Source organism: Lepidochelys olivacea (genome assembly GCF_965140295.1).
Source record: "Lepidochelys olivacea isolate rLepOli2 genome assembly, chromosome: 7".
In the NCBI taxonomy this organism is placed as follows: domain Eukaryota; kingdom Metazoa; phylum Chordata; order Testudines; family Cheloniidae; genus Lepidochelys; species Lepidochelys olivacea.
In genome coordinates, this window is record NC_140417.1 from 72,230,418 (window position 1) to 72,254,045 (window position 23,628).

Sequence of the window (23,628 nt, forward strand, 5' to 3'; positions counted from 1 at the left end):
GCAGAGAACTGAACCACACATTTCTAAACGCCAGTCCAGCAGCTTAGCCCCAAGCCCACCTTTCCTCTCCATCTATTCTTATTTCCTTCACTCAACCCTTTCTGCCTATTTCCTTCTGCTCCCAGGCTTGTCCTTGGTTTTTCATCCTGCTCTGTGAGTCTGAAACGTCCTCATTTCTCCCTCTTCATTCAGAGCTCTGAAACTCATTTCTTCCACAGATCATTTCAACATTGTCCCACCAGAGCAATGCTACCACGGCTCTGTCACTATACATACCAAACCCGCCATGCTCTATGATGGAAGCAATCTGCTGGCCAGGTAGGGCATTTCCTGTCTGAATGGCCTTCTGTCTACTGAGACTGTAACTCTTTAGATCGGGGATCATGTCTCCCAAGTGCCAAGCACACTGTTAGTGCCTCCAATAGCTATGTAGAGTTGGTCAATTAACTATGTTGTCTAGAAAAGGAATTGCTTCAATTCAACTTAAGGTGGGAACTGGGTGTCCTGTGACTCCAGGAGACTAATATACTTTCCCCTAACTCCTCACCCCTTTAATTTTTTCCATTGTTTTGGCCTTATTAACCTCAGAGCAGCCCTATACCTGGAGTTACCTTTTACAGACATTTATAAAGGCTTTATTCCTTCATTCATTCCCCAGTTTGCCTACAGTGCTTTAGAGGGGAAGATCTACTCACAACCTATTTTCTTAGAAAGCCAAAAACCAAAATCCTCAATAGTTTTCCCATGTGCTTTTATTTACTCCTTTGGAAGTGCTGTTTTATAACAATTCTGCATGGAGATCGTGTCTCAGAGTCAGAACATCTTTCCTTCAAAGGCCTCCAGGTTGAAAACTGTGTCCAGAAATCTCCTGAGCGACACCAGGTGAGCATTCTTGTTACCTGTGGCGGGAGCAGCAGCTGGTTCTCGGCCAACATACCTTTGTAACAGAAGAGACAATTGGGTAGACAACAGCGAGGAGAGAAGAGATAGAACAATAAAACTAACACGGGTGCGTACATGTAATGTAGACAGAATACACTGCTAAACAGCAGCTTTAGACAACACGTAAGTATAAGACAAGAAAACTCTCCTGTCTTTTGTCCATGAGAGACTTGCTCTCATGCCTCCAGTTCTAGCTCCACTGGATATTGCAGGTTTCTGGTTACAGAGCAGAAGGTCAGCTGGTGTATATCAGCATAGGTTCCACTGGCTTCAACAAAGCTATGACAATGTCATCAGCTGAAGACCTGGCCCAACAGATCTATTTGAAGTCTGGGTCTATGTGAGTGGAGGAAGGGGTGGCTTTCACTAATTAGATAGGCTGCTATTGGCGAGGTAGGGACCAGAATCTGATCATTCTTGCACCAATCTCCCTACAGTGATATAGGAGCAAACAGGCTGGAAAAATAACCGTGAAGGGAGCTTAGTGGCTTAGATATTGTTCCATTCAATGGTTGTTTCCTCCAGAGAAGCACAATTTGAAATGGGATTTTTAGAAGGGAAAAGTAGCCCATTCAGAAGTACAAAAGATAAAATATAAGGCATGAAAGTGCGATAGGGCCAAACGATATAGACAGTGGTGAAGAGTGTTGGCTTGATAAATTGCTTTGGATTTTTATTTAACTAAAAATGAATTCACCTGTTAGAGACTCTGGTTTGGGATGATCACCAGGCTCTCACGATTTAGGATAGCAGAGATGGTTAGAATGTACTGCTGTACTGTTTATGTACTGACCCACCATAGTAGGTAAGCAATGCAGGTGCAGACCAACCAGAGCAAGGGAGTTCGGTGTGGACCACACACTGGGGCCATAAAGACCAGGTTGAAACAGAAGAAGGAGGGAGATGGAAGCCTCAAAACTCAGACCTTTCAAGGTGTGTAGAGTTTGATTTTTCCATACATGCATCACCCCATCCCAAAGCAACAAACCAGTATCAAGCCTGGAAGGCAAATCATGCCCGTGATGCAAAGGAAACATGGAAGTAAGTCTCATACCATATGGGCCGAGTGTGATTCACAATGGTGCGGAAACGAGGTTTGACATAGTCATAGTAGCCAATGTTCTTGTGCTCTTCCTGACACCACACTAAGTCAGCTCCAGGATATTTCTCAAGCTCTTCCTTTACCAGATCAAAGGGGAATGGAGAGATCTAAAGAGATAATACACTGAAAACAAATGGCAATGCGTTCTTTTACATGGACAGATATCACATAAAGCAAGGTTGTCCATGGCAAATATTGGCCACTGCAATTGTTACTATCCATTTACTACTAAGCTACCTAGTACCTGTATGTTCTTGTAAATTATTGCACTTCATTCTAACAGAGTAAATATAAGTAACTACAATGTAAAAATTAAATTTAACAGACAAATAACCACATTCTGCAACGTCACAGTACTCACTACCATTGGTAACAAGAAGTATAAAAGCACACTTTTCTGCTACTCTGGAGTACAGTTGTTATGCACAGGGCTTCAGGGAAAATGTCTTCTGTAGCACTTAATCCTTTGCCAACGATGCTTTGGGAAAACTGGAGAACTGTACTATTTAGTCATTCTTGGCAAACATGACCATTTTCAAGACACACTTTGATCTAGCAAACTGAGCATGGGGCTAGGAACCAGAAGCTACCAAATTCTAATCCTGGCTCTGCTACCACTGATTTGCTATACAGCCAAGGCATTTAACCTCGCTGGTCTCATTATCACTACAATAAAGATAGGAAAACTAGTCCTTCCCTAGCTCACAAGGAGCTTGTGAGGATTAGTTGATGTCTTGGAAGATAAAACATGCAGTACAAATGATAGGTATGATCACTATCATCATGTCTTGCAACTGCTAATGATTTAAAAGTTGGCTCAGTCACAATCCTTGGCTGAGATTCTTCCCAAAGTCTGAGTTTTCAATAGGTTCAGGGCACTCACCTGCTCCAGCCTAGTTATAGCCACTTGTTTCTCCAAATCTTGATTCTTTCTCTCTCTAATGAGATCATAGTACACCTTCCCTGTGCAGAAAATCACCCGCTTAACCTCATTCGGTGTGTGCGCTGCAGACCCATCCTCAGGAATCACACGCCTGAAACTGGTACCTAGTCATACCAAAAATTAAAATAAAAATGCATTCTTCTAGTGATGGTCACATTCAGTCAAGAAATTCTACTGAGGCCGGCCCTATCTTGGGTGATCCACAGAGTAGTTGTCACAGTGCTCTGTACCCAAGAGACTGTATCACCCCATCCTCTATATTCCTAGATCTTTTGAGACTCCAGATTTTGACATAGGTTATTTAAATACCATCCACTTCAAAGAGGGAGTGCATTAAAGGGTTTCTGATAAACAAGTCTTCACAACTTAATGGGACGGACGACTTCAAGACTGGTATCTTTCTTGTCATGCCAGGTACTAGGCTCACATTATCACAGTTCAGGGAAACTGCACCTGTATTTCCCCTCAGTGGTCCAGCAAGGGCACCCACTCTCGTGCTTCCAGCTCCCCAGCCCTTGCCTTCCTTGGGTGGAGACCCTCATCTCACCCCCTTCTGATAAGGGTATTTCCAGGCTGCACAGTTCCCTGTCTTCACTGTGTTATTCCCAGGAAAGACAGGCTACCCAAGCACCTCTGCTTGCTTTCTCTTCAGAGACAGTTAACAGTCTGACTGCCCCCAGTTACAGATACCACACAGCTCTTTCTATGCAAGCCTATTTTATTCTTGAGGTAAAAGCACTTCAGAAAAACAACAGAACCTACACACATGCTAATAAGCTTACCTGAGATTACCCTCTCACTCTGATAAAGGTTCTGGTTGGTGCCAAGTCCTTCCAACCCTTCCCTAAGAATTGAGGCTCACCTTGGACCAGGGGTTCTTCCTGTCCATTTGTTGGACCAGAAAGAAGGCTCTGAACCAGTTTAAAACCAGCTATATATCAAAAATCCTCTCTTTGTCTGTTGGTCCCTAGAGAATCCAGTTTGAATTAGCATACACAGGCCTCTCAAGGGGATGGAATTTCTCTGGGGGATGTTACAACATGAGTGAATTTACCTAATCACCTCCTGTTATTTTCCTATTTACCCTTCCAATGGAAGTATCCACAGTCCCTCAATTACACACAGATGATTGCATTTTTAAAGTAATGCACTCCAAAGATATTAAAAACTCAATTTAATAAGGTTTAACTCAATTCAATAAGGTTTGTCCAGGATATTATTAGTCTGTCTCATACATCACCTATTTATAACCTGTATTTTTGGTGTTGAGGAGCTGGTTTAATAGCACCGCATAGCTGACCTAGGTGCATTTTTAACAATTAAACATGCCACCTTAAAAAAAAAATCTTATTTCCAAAATAATCTTAGCTACAGAATTAAGTAAATACTTCTAGAAAGTCTGCAAGAATGCTTGGTATATGCTGAAAATTTACTTTTCATTCCAGTACAATAGGTTTTTAAAAATGTGTGTTTGTATATATTACAAGGCTGTGCACCAGCAAAAACCTTCAAATAGCCAGAACGGATGGTTATAATGGAGCTTCTATTATGTAAGCAAGTACATAACTAGCTTCAGAGTAGCAGCCGTGTTAGTCTGTATCCGATGAAGTGAGCTGTAGCTCACAAAAGCTTTGCTCAAATAAATTTGTTAGTCTTTAAGGTGCCACAAGTCCTCCTTTTCTTTTTACATAACTAGCGTCTTTGTTGTATTGTGTGATCACGACCTTCTGTTTGAGACATTAAAACAGAATTATCCCAAAAGAAGAATTAGTACAGTACTTGGGCATACAGCTTTGAGTACTGGGATACAATTTAGGCTGCTTATCACAAAGGACTTCCTGACAGTGGGATGCATTTTCCCTGTGGAACAATCTCCCAAGAGAATAGGTACAAGCCCTTTTGCTTGGGCCACATAAAACTAGAATATACAATAGGGAGTAATTCTAGATGGTCTAATAGGTCTCATCCATCGCTCGCTTCTATGATTGATATAGAGATAGTTTTAATCAGCCAACTGTGAGGTTGCAAATAGCAGCATGACCTCCAAGTCTGAACCAACACAACACACCCACTTATCAGGAGAATAAATGTGTCATTCATCTTAGGGAGCAAAACAGGCATAAATGCATGAAAGAAAAACTGATTTATGTCAGAATTATCCAGTCTGACTGAGAACCAGAGTTCATCATTAAAGACTACTCAGAATCAGTGCTTTATTGGGTCAGCTGGAGTTAGACTCCTCAGCCTTCACAGATATAAAAGAAAGTCATCTACAGCAGTAACACAAGTACATCTGAATTAGCAATTACCGGCTTTGGCCACTATTGTGGGCTAATGTAAAATCGATGGGGAACCCAGGAAATAAATTAAGAGTGGACAGCATATAAGGGAACCAGACCACAATTATTAATGAATCCCGAATTTCATTAGTGTGAGGTTTCCAGACTGACTAATTCTATGGGCTACAACACAATCAAATCCAGGAAAATCCCTTTGATGATCGGCACTGCATTCATACAAAGGACACACTGTCTTTTCCTAGTGACAATCTCCTCAAGAAGAGGAGAATGGAACAAAGTTGAAACCAAGCAAATACTTAATGGCAACAATTGCTTCATTAATTACTGTGGAGGATGGTGCAAATGACACAAAGGTTACAAACCTAAGGTCTAAGGAGATGAAAATCTGACCAATAATTTTTCCTTTAAACACAATGCTAGAATACTACCAGTGTGTCCAACGACTCAGCTTTAGGCAGAGGGCCCTGCTTGTTTGTTTACGCTTTCTGATCACTCAGCTATTCTGCGCCTCTCCCTGCATGTGCCACATTGGGTGGCAAATTCACACCCCCTTTCCTTTTTTCCTGGTTGCATGGAGATGGTGGGCTTGCCGCCACTGCCTCCTGGTGCTGTCCAGCACAAAGCGCAAAGCTTCAGACTGCCAATCACTGACTTAAAGCCTCACTTTTACTGGCTAGGATCTTGCTTTAGGTTAGCAGTGGGATAAGGCAGGCCCAGAACTGGGAGTGGAAGGAAGTGACAAGTCAGTGGAACCAGAACCACTCCTGGAAAGGGAAGCAAGGGGGAATGATTTAAAACCATGGAGTTGTCAAAAGCAGTACAAAGAACATTTCAATTTTTTAAATGAAGACAAATGATGAAGATGGATCCCTACAAACCTAGGAGGATGGAAAGATCCCTGCAGAGAGATGAATGCCACCCCGCATCCAACCCTCCCATTAAGAGAGCAACTGGCCATGAGATATGCCACTATATACTGAAACTGAAGTCTAAGAACTCTCCTTATTTGGATGCAGATTATTTTGACATAGGAATTACATTTCAAAATCCAGGCCAGATCTCTCCCACCCTGGCACACGGCAACTCCTAGGGAAATCAGTCAATGAGAGATGCATGCGAGCTCCTCAAGGTGAAGTCAGCTCTCTCTCTGGACTGGATACTCAGCATTCTGAATACATAGTTTGGCACGCTGACTGCATACAGATGCTTGTGAGTTCACAACATTTGTAACTTGACTTACCAGATACCATTTCGTCAAAACTGGATTTAGCTTCAGGATGTCTCAGCAGCGACTTGGGTGTAAAGATAATAAGCTGTAAAATACAGATTGTTATAACTCTCAGAAGCTGCTGCTTGATCCACTGCCTGCTGTACATACACATTATTCTTCTTGACACACAAATGGATACTGCATGTGGTACTCTATCACAGATTCTTAATGGACTGGGTTTGGGAATAAACTAAACAATGGAAAAAATCTATATTCTTTGACACTGATTAGGCGCTAGGAATCTCTAAGGCTGGGATTTTCAAAAAGTCCCAGAGCAACTAGGCACCCAACTCCAACTGAATTTCCCTAACTCCATAGGGTCCTTTGAAAGTCCCAGCCTACATAACTATTGCCCTCTGAGGACACAAAAAATTAGTGTGAATTATAAATTTTTGAGCTGGACTAAGGTAGAGAACCATCAGAAAAACCTCTTGCGCTTTTGTTTAATGATAAACATCCAACTAGTGAATTTTAGGCTTCAAATTGTATAGAATCCAAATTGCTTCAGAAACTTGCACTGAGGTTCCTTAAAAACACTTGTGCTATTCAGTGTTAATGGGATGGCATCGAACAAAGCTAAAGTCACACTAGGATCTGATGTAACTCAAGGCAATTGCCCTTGGAAAGGGTCTCATTCTTAGCACAAATCTTCCCACAGTGGAGAAGTAATTAGAGGTGTGCTAACTTGGCCTTAAACCTGAGATAGAGAGGATGAGAATCTCAAACTGAATGAATGCTTAGAGACAAGCCCTTTGTCAACTGGACCATAAGGGCACCACAACTTAATTATACAGAGATCAGGTTCGACTTCATCTTTAATGCCTTGTCTACATTGTGGTTTTAGCGACCAGTATAGCTATACCAAAGCAAATCCCTAATGCAGATGCAATGCAAAGATATGAATTGTGACATAGTATACAGTTTACCCCAATTGAAATGTGGACTAACCTGCACCAGAGCAAGTCATGATTTACATCAGAGCAGCACGTTTGCTCTAAGTGTCTGCAAGAGTGACAAAAATCATTGTAGATAAGGCTAAGAAGAGCCTGTTTTGCAGAAGGTGTCCTCCTTTTGTGCACAAACACACACATGCACTTTTCAAGCACTTGTACCTATGTCCGCAGGTGACAGAATTTATAAAACCCATTTGAGCAACACCCAGGCATTAGTGCTTAAAAAAAAAAGCATGTAGGTGGGTATCTGCTTGGATAAAAGGAAGCTAGGCTGAAACCCAGGCCGTACAATTCTAGAAAGCAAAGCTGAGATTTCATTAATCAGGTCCTCAGTCTCCAACTTGAGTTTCATGGAGAAATACTAAAATGCATACATCTTCCATTCTGTCAGATGTTATATACAAACAAAACAATGCATGCAAGTGGTTTAGTATTATAATTAGACAACAATATCAATTAAGCTACTTACTGGTTTTCTGAATGGCAGCAAGATCTGTCTTCTGAGGACATGAAAGTAATTGGCTGGAGTTGAACAATTCACCACAATCCAGTTGCATTCATAGAGCTGGGAAACTTCAAAGTCTGCACTGAACTCCTAATAAAGACATTAAAGGCATCAGAAAATCTGCCTCCTTTCTCTTCCTCCCAACTCTGCCCCCCCATTAACTTTTTTAGGCTCCAATATGTTATGCATTTTGGTGCACAAGAAAGGAACTATAAGTAACCTTGGATGCACTTACCACTACCAGTGAGTAAAACTGCAGATGCTCCATTCTTGAACTTCAAGGTTTGTCTCCCACACTTATTTGATCAAGAGCTCAGCAGGTTTTGGATCATAATCACTATGTACACACAACCCTAAAGGCAAGAAAACCAGCATGCTCCCATTTCCTGCTCCCTATAGTTCCCTTTCCATGTCTTTTGTCAATGTTTTGTTGTATAGAGATAAGTGCCCCAGCAACTCAATCTCATCTCTTTCTCAAGTCAAACTTTCTCCCAAGCTTTACTTCACCTCAAAATGTATCTTTAAAGAGACAGTCAAGTAGGAAAACAAAATCACACTTGGATCTGAAAATGTTGTAACTATTATTGTTACAAATAATGCATATGATTATTCTAACAGAAAGAGGTAGGTTTTTATACACTCGAGTCTACCATGATGCCAACAGATATCTGCAAACAACGTGTAGGCAGGAGATGAACTGTGATCATGAAGATTGTTACTAGTCAGCTTATTACATCTACCAATTGTGCACACAGCTAACCCATACAAAAACATCTTATTATTTTAGGTGCAGCTGAAAGTGCCATCTATTATTAAGGTTTCCCATAACTTTTTATAAGACCCTAGTTTCAGTTGTTTAGAATTTTGCCAAACTTTAGCAGTTTGTGCTAAATGTTTCCGTGCTGGGTGTCTTCCTCAGACTGATTGAGTTATTTATGTATTTTAAGTTCAGCCATAACGGTTGAGCCATTCCTGAGAAAGAAACTAGGGGAAAATGTTTTCCCCATGCTAAAAATGCTGACAACCTTTCCTTTGAACAGCTCAAATGCCCGTATGCTGTGGGGGCGGGGACTTCATATTTGGTAGGAGAGTGGCCTTTGTTTAAGGGATGCTAGTCCTGTAAAAATCTGCCAAATATGTCAAGATACAAGCTTTTGAAAAAAAACAACAGTTTATACATGCTTGTCTTAGAATTTAGCAGCCAGAATGTCAGACGATTCCATCCTCACTGAGTGTGCTCCATTCCCTCACAGCTCCTTATCTGACCAGACTGCATATGCACCATCCCCACATAGTGACTGAGCATGCTCTACCCTATGGCCACAATGGCAAAGCCAGACTTTCCCTATAACTGCTGCTCCCAGCACGAGTGGGGCTGAGCACTGGAAAAAAAGTTACCTACCTTTCTGTAATTGCTGTTCTTCAAAATGCATTGCACATGTCTATTCCACTGCAGGTATGTGCGCGCCTCATGCACAGTTGTTGGAGATTTTCCTCTCAACAGTATCTGCTGGAGCACTGTCAGCACCCTATGGTGCCCTGCACCACTGCACAGAGGTATCAAGGACTTTGCTGCCCTGACCCCCCTCAGTTCCTTCCTATCAGGAAGGAGGGTGGGTAATGGAATGCCCATATGTAACACGTTTCCAAAGAACAATAGTTACAGAAAGGCTGGTAACCATTTTTTCTTCTTCATGTGATAGCACATGTCCATTCCACTGTCGGTACTCACAAGCCATTTGAGCTCTATGTGGGCTCGGAGTCTACTTGAACAGGGATTGTAGGACCACCTCTCCAAATCTGGCATCATCTCTAGATTGATGAGAGATGGCACAGTGAGAGGCAAACGTATGGAGCAGTGACCAGGTTGCCACCCTACAAATGCCCAGCATTGGTACACAAGCCAGAAAGGCTACAGAAGCTGCCTGCAATCTGATTGAGTGAGCCGCCACTTGATGTGGAGGTTCGATATCCACCAGTCAATAGCACACTAATACAGCTGGAAATCCAGGCAGAGATCCTCTGGGTGGATAGTGGGTGGTCCTTCGTTCTGTCTGAAACCATGACGAAGATCTGAATGGTCTAGTCCTATCCAGGTAAAAAGCCAAAGCTCTTCTAATATCTAGAGTATGGAGTTTTCTTCCCCTTTACTCAAATAGGGCTTTGGAAAGAAAGAGTGTAAATAAACTATTTGGTTAATAGGAAAATCAGAAGCCACTTTAGACAGGAATTTACGGTGAAGTCAGAGGAAAACCTTATCCCTAAAGAAAATTGCATAGGGAGGCTCGGTTACTAAAGCTCACAATGGGATAAGTAGTTGGCAAAAATTGGGGTGGGGAAAGATGGCACTCTGGTAGGTAGTAGACTGCTCTCCACCAACAGGTCAAAACGAATGCTTAGAGGACCCAGTTTGCCTAGAACTGTCAGCTGCAGAAGAGGTGGGAGGAGGAGGACATGTGGTAACTTCTGTTCCACTTTTTTCTGTGTCCTGGGCACATGGCAGGAAGAGCTGAAACCTCTGAGACTGCTGTCAGTGTAACAGCTTTCTTTTTGCTATTGGTGTATAAATCTTCAGAGACTTAAGGGTCACTCTTCAGTCCTTAAGGCTACGAAGCCCCTCATCTGTCTTATCAGAAAACAGAAAGGGGCCTTCATATGGGAGGTCTTGAATGGTTTGTTGCACCTCCATGGGAAGACCTGATGACTGCAGCCAGATGCACAATGCATAGTGATGGAGGAAGGCATAGCTCAATCCATGTGGTTTGTTGCATCCAGACATGCTTGCAATGCTGTTCTGGCAACTAATTTGTCCTCCTCCACTGTAACAGTGAACTTCTGCTTTCAGGAAGCTTGTCTTTGAACTTCAGGACATTATCCCACCAGCTGAAATTGTAGCGACCCAGTGTTGCTGGTTTGCAACATTAAGCTGTAAACCTCCTGTGAAATAAAGTTCCCTGCTGAACAGACCTAGCTTTTTTGCTTCTTTCCCTTTCAGAGTAGAGGCCTGGGGTCCCCGACTCTCTTTTTCATAAGTCACAGTGACTATGAGGGAGCCTTGAGGAGGGTGGTTATAGGAACATATCTTTTCTCCACCCTTTTAGCAGCAGAAGGCAGAAAAGATGGCATATTCTGCCATAAAACCTTGACTGGTTCCAGGATAGCCTCATTAAAAGGGAGAGTTACTGTAATGGGGACTGCAGGGGCTAAAACGTCCATGAGCCCGCGAGATCTTTCCAGATCCTCTTCTGGTTGGACATCCAGAGCTGCAACAAGCCTCCTCAACAAGACTCAAATCATGGAGGGCAGGGGAGAAGTAGTCTCAGTCACGACTGCCTCATCAAGTGACAAAGCAGCAGCAGCTAAGAGTTGTGGAGGAGGTCCCTCCTCCAATTCCTCCACAGGAGAGTCCTGAGTGCACTTTCCCACTGCACGGTATCAGTACTGGAAGAGGGAAAATGGTGACCTTGCTGCAGATGCTCCCAGCACCTAGCCAATGTAGAAGGGCAGGAAGGCAGAGGAGAGGCTCTCCAATGTGGAGGGAAACCCCAAGGGATCCAAAAGGGCCACTGCTATGGAGGTGGGACCCAGCTATGTGAAGGCAATTGGCCCATACCATGGTGGGCAGGCACCCCACTGGGGCTGCTGGGCATGCTCAGGTTGAATCACTAAATGTTGCCATCTCAGAGTTCTCTTCTTCAGACCACGGTGGGCTGACCCTATTGGTACCAGGGAGACCAGCTCTGGGTCTGGACATGGGGTACCAGCGAGATCATCGCTGGATGGAATCCTACAGAAAAGGTGCCACAACTGTAGAAGACATGAACTGTGCTCTGGGGCTGGGACTGTGGGAGTGAGCACTTCCAATCCTGCTATTGGGGAGACTCCTGAACAGCATGGAAAGCCAGCATTGACAGGCAAAGCAACCCTCTGGCTGCCTCAAAAGCCTCAGCCATAGACAGCACCAGAAAGGGCTCCTGAGTCTGCAGTACCAAAAGGTGCCCAGTCCTTCAGGGAGTGGTCTCAATGGATCCTTCCAGTGCTCCGGAGTCAGCAATCCCTCATGGTTTATGGACTGAGCGTGGAGGGGCGGGGGTGTGTGTTTTCTCTGAGCACACCTCCAAGTCCTTGCCTCTGCTCAGTGCCTTCATCACAGACTTTGAAGGACCTTGTACTGAGTCTTTAGGAGATTTGCATGGTCTCTGCTTAGGTACTGGCTATTAAGATCTGCGTCTTGGATGTGCTAGGTAACTTGGATGTGCTAGGTATGCATACAAAGCACTTAGATGATTCAAATATAGTAATAAAATAAATTTATAGGATTAAAAAAACACTGAGAACTGATCACCTAGACATAACATTGCATACTCTCAGTGCAGAGATTTTTCCGCTGTTCCCAGTGGTAGGTTCCAACAGCAGCCAAAACGCAGACTCCATAAGCAGGTACTACAGTCTGGTAGCCCTGTTTTTTAAGATCAGCATTTGAACCCCCTATAAATGTGACATTTGTCACTCCCATGCACCTCTCCAAGATACTTAAGGCAGCTGGGGTGGGGGTTGCTTGCTGGCATAGATAGGTTACATAAGTGGCAGACCTTGAAGCCAGGATAATGAGACCCGAGTCTGGTATCGAGCTCAGTACCTCACCAGGAACTGGGAGTCCCACTCTAGAGAAATACTGTTCTAAGCTTAGTTTTATAAGTAACTGTGTACAAATACACTTCACTAGACTAAAAACCAACACTGTAGGTACTATTATATTCTAAAAGAGGGAAGACTTGCAGATATGAAGAATGCAGCTCCAGTAACAACCATCACTGGTGGTAGGAAAGAACTGAGGGGTCAGAGGCAGCGCAGCCCTTTGTGCCCATGTGCAGTGACATGAGGCACCTGTAGGAGTCATGCTGCCCCCCTGGGTACTGCTGAGGGGAAAATCTCCGACAACTGTGCACGAGGCACACGCCTCCCCAACCTCCCACAGTTCAGCTGAGATAGCAAGGAGGAAACTGACTTCAATGCCGAGAGGGATAAGAGCCATACTGTGGGGGATGGAAAAGACTTGACAGGAACAAGGAGCCTGCTGAGACCAGGATTCGGGGGGGGGGGGGTTGGGGGGCATGGTAGTGGGGAGAAGACACTCAGACTGGTTGATAAAGACTGGGACTGGGAGCTAGAACAGAAAGGGAGGCTGGGATTAACTGAGCAAGGAGATTGGGACTCGCTGGGGAGGATGCTGGGACTGAACTAGAACAGATGGGAAGCAAGGACCTGCTTGGGCCAGGAGGCTAGAAGCCAGGTGGAGAGGCTGCAACACCTTAGGAAAGGCAACTAACTGGGAACTGGTGAGGAAAACAAGGGGAAAGTGGGGATGACCCTGACTTTGGATGGGGAATTGGAAGGCTGAAAAGACTATCATAATGCACATTCTGGCATTTCCTAACTTCTGAGTGCCTGACTCTGCAATCTTAATAATATTCTTTTAACACATGTTTTTTGGGAGTAATTATTGTTAACTCATCCTAACACTCCCTGCCCGTATTTTCTGTCATCCACCTGTTATGCTTTGATTTAGACAATAAGCTCTCTGGGGAGGAGCTGGTCATTTACTCTGTTTGTACAGCACCTAGCACGTCCTGGTCTATAACTGTGGCTTTTGGGCACTCCAGGATTATAAATAATAATAATTTTCTGTTTGCTTATTAAATACATTTGGCAGTGCTAAATACATAACCAGTCAATTTCCCCTGTTCGGGTGGGTCTTTCACACACACAAGCAGAGACAATAACCATTAAAAAAAAATAAAGACAATGAGGCTGTAAAACCATAAAAACTGGAATACAGCTACAGGCCAACTTTATCTAGAACCCAACACTACCTTAGCCTATTTTTTTTTTTAAACTGACTGAATCTTAAGTCTATGTTTAATAATTCACCTTGGAGAAGGGGAATATCTAGTTGATCTTTAGAATTATAGTTTAGCTGAAAAAAATATTTTGATCAACCTTTAAAGCACTTAGATGATTCAAATATAGTAATAAAATAAATCTATAGAATTAAAAACACTGGGAACAGATCACCTAAACATATCACACCACACACACTCGGTGCAGAGATTTTTACACTGATTCTGCATTCTGAAGTTCCCCGCTGGACGGTTTGCTGTGTTACAAGAACACTGGGTTTTAGTGCTATCTGATCTTCCTTAGAAATGTGTTACAGACATCGGCTTGTGGTACATCCAGCTATATAAACTGGAAGAGTTACTGTCCCCTAGGAACACCCATAAAGAGACAATACTACCAGAGACAAATTACATCTGACCTGAGCTTTCAAATGAAATGCAGACTAGACTAGTCACTTTTATTATCGAAATGAGCTGAAAGTCACAGCAAATATTTGAGCTAAACATTAAAATACACCAACTAGCGGTCTTAAAAGGTGACTTCCAACCCTGCAGGAAAATATTCAAGCTGTTGGGGGAAGACAAATGGTGTTTGGCGGCAATAAATTGATTTCTCAGGTAATAAACCCAACAACACCTGGTTTAAAATAAGTCTCTGAAAAGCCTGAAGCAGGAAAAAGGACATTGCTGTTGACGAATCTACTTACTGGATAAGCATCGGAATCGTCATTGCTCATCTGCAGAAACCTCTCCGGCCTGGCTGAAGAATGCTCTGGGCCCTGGTAATCACATCATTTAAAACAAAACCAACAACAATTTAGATGTCTTTTTAGATCACTCACTGCACAAGTGCTTCTTGTCAGCCTAATCATCATGGAGCAGCATTGATACAGGCTGCTGACCCCACCCTCTCAGCCAGAGAAGAAATGCTGTAACAATGACAATCAGAGAAGAGGGAGAGCTTTGAAGAGGGTAACATGGTGGTGCCCCTGAATACAGGAGCTGTTATCTTGAGTATCTTATATAGGTTAGTCTCAGATCAGATGGAGATGGGTTACATAGAACTCCAATGTCACTACCACTAATTAAAGGTTAAATAGTCAACGTGGTTGTGCAAGAGACCGAGTGCCTGGGGCAATCAGCCATCCTGCCGATCCAGCACAGAATGGTGCAAGATGAGGTTAGGTGGTATGGTGCAAATCTGTGATCCTTTAAAAATGAGCAGCACACATTCACAAGCCAGCAGGTCGCCCATGCTTGAGGCCATGGATCACCTGCTAAGCCAGAAGCTGGATCCTCCCATTATTTATGTCTTGAGCACTAGGTTACAGTCCTACCCTAAGCTGTGTGTGTGTGTGTGTGTGTGTGTGTGTGTGTGTGTGTGTGTGTGTGTGTAGAGGAGAAGCCCACTAGCACACCAGTTTGACATAAGACAGGATGCTCTAGATGGGTATATGTACTTTGGCCAATTCCCTGCAGAATCAGTGGTAACCCATGTTAGGTTGAGTAAAGTTTAACTGGCATAGCTAAGCCAATTACTCCATAAAATGTTCTTATAGGAATTTTGTGTTATGCTATAGTTAAAATATTGATCACTCAGACAGTGCTTTTCACTAAATCTCAAGGCTCTTTACTGAAGTGGGTAAGCATAGGGGGGGAGGGATAGCTCAGTAGTTTGAGCACTGGCCTGCTAAACCCAGGGTTGTGAGCTCAATCCTTGAGGGGGCCATTTAGGGATCTGGGGCAAAAATTGGACATTGGTCCTGCTTTGAGCAGGGGGTTGGACTAGATGACCTCCTGAGGTCCCTTCCAACCCTGATATTCTATGATTAGCCCACCACAGAGAGGAACTCTATGATAATTGGCCCCCATTTTACAACGGGGAAACAGGAACACAGGTCACAGAGTAAGTCTGTGGTAGGGAATGGAACAGAACCCATTGTCTCCCGACTCCCACTTTTCTCCCTTATTAATAAGGCTGGAGAGAGGTAATTGCAATCAGCAAAAGAATATGGTGTGTGGTTTTATTTATTGCTGATTCTGGGTGTCATTGTTTGTAAGGGTGACAAATATTTATGATTAAGAAGTGGTTTTGTACCAGAGAAAACCATAAGGTATCTCATCCTAAAGATAACTGCATTTAACCTTTCAACTCATACGTTAGTTCTACTTACAAACCAGGGCTCACTCCCTTACACACCACCTTCTGTTTGTTACTGCACTGAAGTCACATTCAGGAATCCCAGAGAACACCACAGTGATGGCTTTGTCTACACTGGAACCTAAATGACAAAACTTTTGTCGTTCAGGGGTGTGAAAAAACACCCCCCCCGCCGAACAACAAAAGTTTTGCGGACAAAAAGCGCCAGTCTGAACAGCACTTTGTCAGCAGGAGAGCTTTCCTGCCAACAAAGCTACTGCCGTTCATTGGGGTGGAAGTCTGTCAGCAGGAGAGCTTTCTCCTGCCAAGAAAGAGCGGCTACACTGCGTGCCTTTTAGCGGCACGCTTGTGTCCCTAAAAAGTGCGTAGTGTAGACACAGCCTTAGAAACTGTTGCTAAAAGAACAAGGGAAAAGTAATGTGTACTGCTCAACTCCTCCCTATTGTACAGGTAGAGCGAGCCCCTAACAAAACTATCAATATCTTCCCTATGCACAAAAGGAACACTAAGATGGAGCAGCTAGCATATGTGTGTCCTGTGTAACTTCTCTTGCAAACTGGCCTCAGTTTTGTGGTGCAAATTTGTCTGCTCATTAGTGGATGAGAACCGCAAAGCCACACAGTTCTGGCACATTGTGAGTCTAATGTTGTTAGTGCCACTCCTGTTTCCATCTATTCATGTGCTGTAAATCATAATTCTTACACACACACACACACACACACACACTGCAACCTCCTCCTATTTTAGAAACATTTTAAATTGTTTACAAATGAATGTAGTATTCAATAAAATTGCTGAATTCACTGCACTGGAAAAAGAAGTGTATCTACAAAGGAGACAGCAAAAACGCAAGCTTCCCAAACCCCGCCCACTACCGACCTACCTACCTACCAACCACACACACACACAGTGCTCCAGTGATAATCCTCAAACCAGACTCCACTCATTGCCTATGTTTAATTTCTTTGCTGAAACTGCTAACAAGACTGCCAGTTACCGGCTGGGAGGGGGGAAGGTTTCAGACCCCATGTCCAACAGGACCTGTATAGAATCCATTAGCTAGTTGCACATGAGCCACCAAGGAGCTATCAGGTAGCAAAGACTTTCAATCACAACCAACCAGGCTGTATGTTAGCCAGTGACCTAGAGGTGAAAGGATTCCCATCCCATTACCAATGCCACCCCAAGCCATCCTAACAGATTTCATGCTGGAGTCTTTTTTTTTTTTTTTTTTTTTTTGAAAAAAGTCCTGAGGATCCATCTTGGGCATGATCTTACAGTCTTTACTCAAACAAAGCTGAATTCGTTAGGGTATTTGTCAGCAGGACTGTGCTCTTGTATAAACATCCACACAGAAAATCACCCACTAGGCATGAACCAACAGCAGTGTGTCATAGAAAGGTTAGAATTGCATGGAATTAAATGTATAGAAACAGAACAGGAACAAGAAGAAATGCCTTTATGTCCACTTAAAGTGAAAGAAAGAGAACATTTACAGCTATGGCAAACACATCAGTATCATGGTAACATATATTTGTTAACAGAAATACTGTAAACATACATGAACAATACACAGAGTGTCAGTGCATTCTAAAAGGAAATAACTATTTCAAATAGCACAGGCCAGAATGCTATGTCACTTTTAAAAATTATTTAAAAGATGCCTACAGTGATCCTACAGCTAACTCCAACTTCAGAACACAGGAAAGAGGTACATGTAGATTTTATAAAGATCTGGTTACAGAGCTTTTGTGGCTAGCTCACTAGGAGTTACTGAGAAGGAGAGTGGGCAACCATTCAAAGGGATTCTCTCCCTAAAAGAGCAGATTTCTTATTTCCTCCAAGTTACCCAAATCATCATCATTTTTAAAAGAACGTATTTGTTTGGAAGCTCCATAAAAACCCCTTGAAACAATGTTCTAACTTAAAAGTAAAGTTTATATAGGTAGAACACATGTATCTGAGAATCTGAGGTTTGTTTCATGTCATCATAAAATAAAGTGGAACAAAATAAAATAAAGTAAAAACCTATTGAAATTTTAACTGTACCTGAGAATCCCAAGCTGCCTCCTTTATACTTTGCTCTTTCTAGGAACTTTACATTTAAAGTTATAATTTTTCAAAACCACAAAGCTCTAATGAAGAAAAATATATTTTTTGCATTGACACACATTGTACTGACCAAGTAAGTCTTTCAAATAGTAGGGGAACAATGGCAGACACCACTGCAAAATAACCCATTCGGAGGAGGGCACAAGGAGAGGAGACAGAATGTTCAGAAATATATCAGTGCTATTTTCCTTTTGTTCTCATTGCTGGCTAATTGCTAAGACTGGTCACTGCAAGCACATTTATTTTTGAGATAGAGGAACAGTCTAACATGTATGTCAGCAATATACTCTTTTCTTTTCATAAAAGTTATAAGATCCTGAAACTGCATTTGTACACTGCAAAAAAGGAACAATTAAAGGTTCTGTATTTTCTGTTCTACTACTTTATGCCAAAGCACCTTTATTGTTCCAATCAGTGAAAGCCTTACCATTCCTTCCATTCCATGTGGCAAAAGCAGCACAATCCCATTGTGTCGAACCCACTTAGCCTGTCCTGGGCTGATAAACTGGTCTATTATGCACTGCGCAGTGTTGTGGAAGTCGCCAAACTGCGCTTCCCAGCACACCAGAGCATTGGGACTTGCCATAGCAAAGCCAAGTTCAAAACCTAAAAACAAACAGGTAGAAAGAAAAAGTAAAAGATCCTGATTAGAATTATATTCTGTTTTCCATAAACTAAGACAGCACCCTTCTATTGTGACTAATTAAACAAAAGAGAGCAGAATATGCATCAAAATGTATACTCATGAAGTGCAACAGTGTTTTCAATAGTACCACTTCTGCTAGAAGGATTAGCAGACATTTGTTTACACATATAGGGTCCAATCCTACAAACTCTTCCTTACATTAGTAGTCCCAGTCAATGACATCATGTGGAAACTTCTGGTTCCATGAAAAAGTTAAGGTATTAACAGTATTTTTTTCTCCTGGCAGTAAACTTTTTTATACACACATCTAGATAGATGCCACCCTTTTAATAAAAGTAACTATAAATATATTTAGAGTTAATATTTAGGGTTCAGTTAAACTATTTGTCTACCTTCTGCATTACACAAGCCTGCACAATGCTATGAATGTGCCTATACATTTATACAGGTGCTGGTTGGAATCATTTGCTGTGGCTGGTCTTTTACGTGCGTAAATTGGATCATTTAATATACGTTTTATTTACCAAATGGTGACTGGAAAATGTGGTGAATGGCACTTTGGAAATGCTTATTCAATAAATAAGCATTTGGCTGTTATCAGTCATTCCTCGTTTCCTTTTCTTAGTTACAGAATTCTACATGTTTTTGTCCTGTGTAACTTTAAGCTAATGCCTAAATTTTCAGAACATTTCAAGAGATTCTAAAGATGTGATTATTACTACAAAGGCAACGGGCTCTGCAAATCCGTGGATCATTCCTTAGGTGTGCAAAACTGAGCAAAGAAAATAAAAGGTTTCAGATAAGTTATTGGAGGCAATGCAGCTAAAGTGCTCCCTCAGAGATAAGGGGCTAAAACTTCCCTCATGAGTCATGTCCCTCTGCATTCTTCACTGACATCTGTCCCAATACTGTGTTGAGGGAAGCAGGCATGGGGAGCACTTCTACTGCAGAGAGGGTATCTCTGCTTAAGCTAATGCAACCAGGAGAATCGCTGCAGGTTTCCAGGAGGATAAGCAGGAGAGAGCAGTTCTCTCCCTCACTCCTCCCAACCAGCACAGCCAGAACTCCACAGGGTCCATGGGACTGGGATAAGAAAGGGAGGGAGCATGCTGCAAAGTCTCCGCTTTCCCTCTTTTTCGACATCTCATCCCAGATGCACCTGATCTGGGGCACTTCCAATCACTGTTCCCTCTGCTGTACTGAAGTCCAAGGTAGGCGGGGAACACTGAGTTGCACAAAGGCCACATGACTTTGCCATCAGGTCAGCAAGTCAGTAACAGTAACTGGGACTAGAGCCAAGGTTTCCCTAGTTTCATGCTATACCCACTAGACAACCCTGCCTCTCTATATTCAAACAAATGTAAACATAGATTCTGAATACAGACCCAAGGGCTGAGTTTTACCCAGGTATTCAGAAAGATCATGGTTAAGTGCAGTGGGAAGCACACAAACTGACAGCAATCTGATTTTCAGTATAAATTACATTTTACACACTGTGCAATGTAACAGGCCAGAATGCTTGTTGCCTTTTCCTAAAACCTGTCATGTTCCAGACCCAAAAGTATGCTCGCAACAGGCTATGTGGTCATCGCTTAGATGCAGAACAAATGCCTGCTCTTGTTGGAAGAGATCTGTGGCAGTGCTGTAAAGCCCCAATTCTACTGCAGGGACTGGGGTGATTAATGACTGGCAAAGACAAAAAACAAACAAAAAGTTATTAGAATACAAACCAGCTACTGTAATTCACACTCAGCAGCTGTGCTAAGACGCATTAATTGCAAACTGCTAGAGTATTTACATCTGCTACAGGGCTTTATTGTGCAGCTTTAAAATGCAAGATTTCAAGCAGAGTCAGAGCTCGTGAAAATACAGTTAAATACAAGGCATGTAATAATAATCTCCTTGTAATGACCTATCTTAACTTCAAGATATTTTCCCCTACTTATGTCCCACAGTTAATGGCTTATTTGTGAAAATCCACTCCTCCAAAATTCCAATGCTCCCACTTACATAGGTCATAAAACTAGTGAGAGCATAAATATTCCTACAGCAATGAAGAATGACGCCACATAGGCTAAATTGCAATACAAGGTGAAGACAGTGGATATGACGGACAGACCACTCTGCTTAGTCAAAGGGTAAAATTGCACTTTTAAAGCACAGTTCCACAGTACAGAGGGCGTGAAGCTGCAATGCCCCAGAGGGAGCTGCTGGAGGCACTGTACCACAGCTTCTTCAGAGACCCCAGAAAGCGTGGGCCCGAGACTCTTTTGCTGCATCCTTTAATGGGGGCAGTATGTGCTCTAGCCTGGGTAGATCCAGCTCTCCTCCATGTGTAAAGGGGTAGGAAGCCAATGGCAACTCTGTATCCCTGTTATCTTTAGGCAGACTAGTATCACAGGCAGTGCTAGCCTCAGGAGTGCAAGCACTAGATTAATGGCTGGGTCCCATGCAAAGGTTCAAGGCTCTGGGTGCCCTCTGCTCCCGTTCACACCTGCAGACAGGCCAGGTACAACTTGACTCCAAGTTACTTTCAACGATTTCACATTTAACTGTACTTGTGTAGCACTTGCTCACTGGCAGCCAACCATGGAAACCAACTGCATCTTAAAATACCGAACACTTACAGAATGAAACAATTAAAACCAAGAAGTTAAATTCTACCCTCTGTTTCACCACTGCAAAGCTGGGTCACTCCAGTGGGGCTACTATGGATTCACAGGGCTATGACTGACAGAGACTATGGTTCACTATGTTTAGAGAGGACATCTGTAAGAGTTGTTTGCTTATGCTGAAGTCATGCAGAGTCTAAGCATTTATCTTAAATAATGGTACTGTAAGATGAGAGAGCCATCCCATCCAACACATACCAAATAGAGCAGCAAATTGGTATAGTCAGTCTCTACTGTCCACAGATTTTATTAGAAAATTCTCTGGATACGTACACTTACCATTGCTCAGAAACAAAGACCTGAGAAGAAACCAACTGAAAACATGACAACTTGGTCTGACTTCTGTTCCTTGTACAGACACACTCTCTCTCTGCAACCTAATTACCCTCAGAGACAAGGTGGGTGAGGTAATATCTTTTATTGGACCAACTTCTGTTGGAGAGAGAGAGAAGCTTTCGAGCCCCTCAGAGTTCAGGTCACTGACCAAAGGAAAAATTCTGTGTAGCTCAAAAGCTTGTCTCTTTCTCCAACAGAAGTTAGCCCAATAAAAGATACTACCTCACCCACCTTGTCTCTTTAATATCCTGGAACCAACACAGCTACACAATTCCACTGCATACCTAATTACATAGTGAGATTTGAAAAGTGAGAGTGCGTCTTTTTCCTGTGAGATCTGTCTATATTGATCCCCACTTTGTTTGTTTATCAATAAAAAAAACCCCACCTCACCCCCCCTTTTTTTTTTTGCCTCATTTCATCCCCTTTTGTCTTTTCCTAAGTTTGCTGCATGTTACACGGAGACCAACACAAAGGTTATTCTACAATGTAGCCTGCATGTGCCCAGCAGAAAGCTAGCACACCTGAAGTTACAGAAAACCTAAATTCATTCCCAAATCTGGGTCTTCACCACTACCACCAGCTTCTACCATGTTATTAGTGCACAATCCCATTTAAAAAAAACAAAGTTGCAGAGCCAAACCAACTCACATTTGGAGGCTGTGTGTGTGTCTAAAACTGGTGTGTTAGTTTAGGCCCCTCTATACTTACAGTTGATCTAAAATATTGGACAAGAGTAAGTGATTGAACTGGTATAACTTTACAGTTATGGGTTAGATTTTCAAAGGCACAAAAGGCAGTTAGATGCCTAACTCCTGTTGATAGTCAATGGGCACTAGACGCCTAACTGCCCTTTGGCCTCTGAAAAATCTTCCCCTAAAAACTCTGCACATGGGTAAAATCCAGGAGCAATTTTTCTTTAACAAGCAATATTAGCCAAGAAAGTGAGAGACCTATAGGGAAGACATGAAATAAACATACAAAGAAACCTCTGCAATCACGATTTCTGGCTATGATCAAACTTCTTATACCTTTAATTAGAAAAGTTTTAGGAACTCTGAAACTCATGCTGACTGATGGAGACCAACTTGGCATCTTGATATTCTCTGCACACAGTAGGCTACTGCTTCAAAACCCATCAGCAAGTGCTCAGTGATAGGCTTCATGTACTTGTCATTTGTGATTTACACCATGGTGACTGGAGGTCCTCCAGGATCATCTCTCCTATAGGAATTTATTGGATATGCAGATTGCTTCACAGAGTGCTGTGATATAGAAATCAGGCAAAGCATACCTACACCACTGCAGGGAGGAAAGGGGGTTTTAGCAGCACTAAAATGTTGAGTCTCTGATACTCTTCTGTGTCAAGAACTAGATTAGGATTTAAAATAAAATGAAACTGAAAACACTACAATTAAGAATCAAATGAGAGGCGCATGTTGCACTTATAATATAGGACTATTTAATTTTTAAAGACATCAGCACATGGCTATGAACTTGGCCCTGTAGGAACAATACAGGATTAACCTCCACTGAAACAAACCCTTTCCCTTCTGTTTAGCTTTTATTCTGTTTTTTTCATCTTACCATTTACATTACTCTGCATCAATTTCCTACTTCTCTTTTTTAGATCATAAAGTCTTAGAGAAACCAAGGGACTGCAAGAATACATTAATGATATTACAGAAGCACCTAGAGGCCCAAACCAAGTTTGAGGGCCTATTGTGCTAGGCGCTGTACATACACATACTAAGAGACATTATTGTGCTAGGCACTGTACATACAC

The 23,628-nt window shown here is 42.5% G+C and overlaps 1 protein-coding gene across 2 annotated transcripts in view; it reads right to left on the reverse strand.

The window, feature by feature from the left end:
• Positions 1-734: 734 nt before the first annotated feature.
• OGDHL (oxoglutarate dehydrogenase L) overlaps positions 735-23,628 on the reverse strand; it is a 116,007-nt gene continuing 93,113 nt past the window's right edge. For both annotated transcript variants that reach the window (XM_084635419.1, XM_084635418.1), the window contains exons 17-23: positions 18,616-18,794; positions 14,623-14,694; positions 7,980-8,105; positions 6,528-6,600; positions 2,928-3,091; positions 1,997-2,151; positions 735-937 (exon numbers count right to left, since the gene is read on the reverse strand). In XM_084635419.1, coding sequence (XP_084491545.1) covers positions 814-937; positions 1,997-2,151; positions 2,928-3,091; positions 6,528-6,600; positions 7,980-8,105; positions 14,623-14,694; positions 18,616-18,794 — 893 coding nt within the window. In that variant the 3' untranslated portion in view covers positions 735-813. The remainder of the gene's footprint in view (positions 938-1,996; positions 2,152-2,927; positions 3,092-6,527; positions 6,601-7,979; positions 8,106-14,622; positions 14,695-18,615; positions 18,795-23,628) is intronic.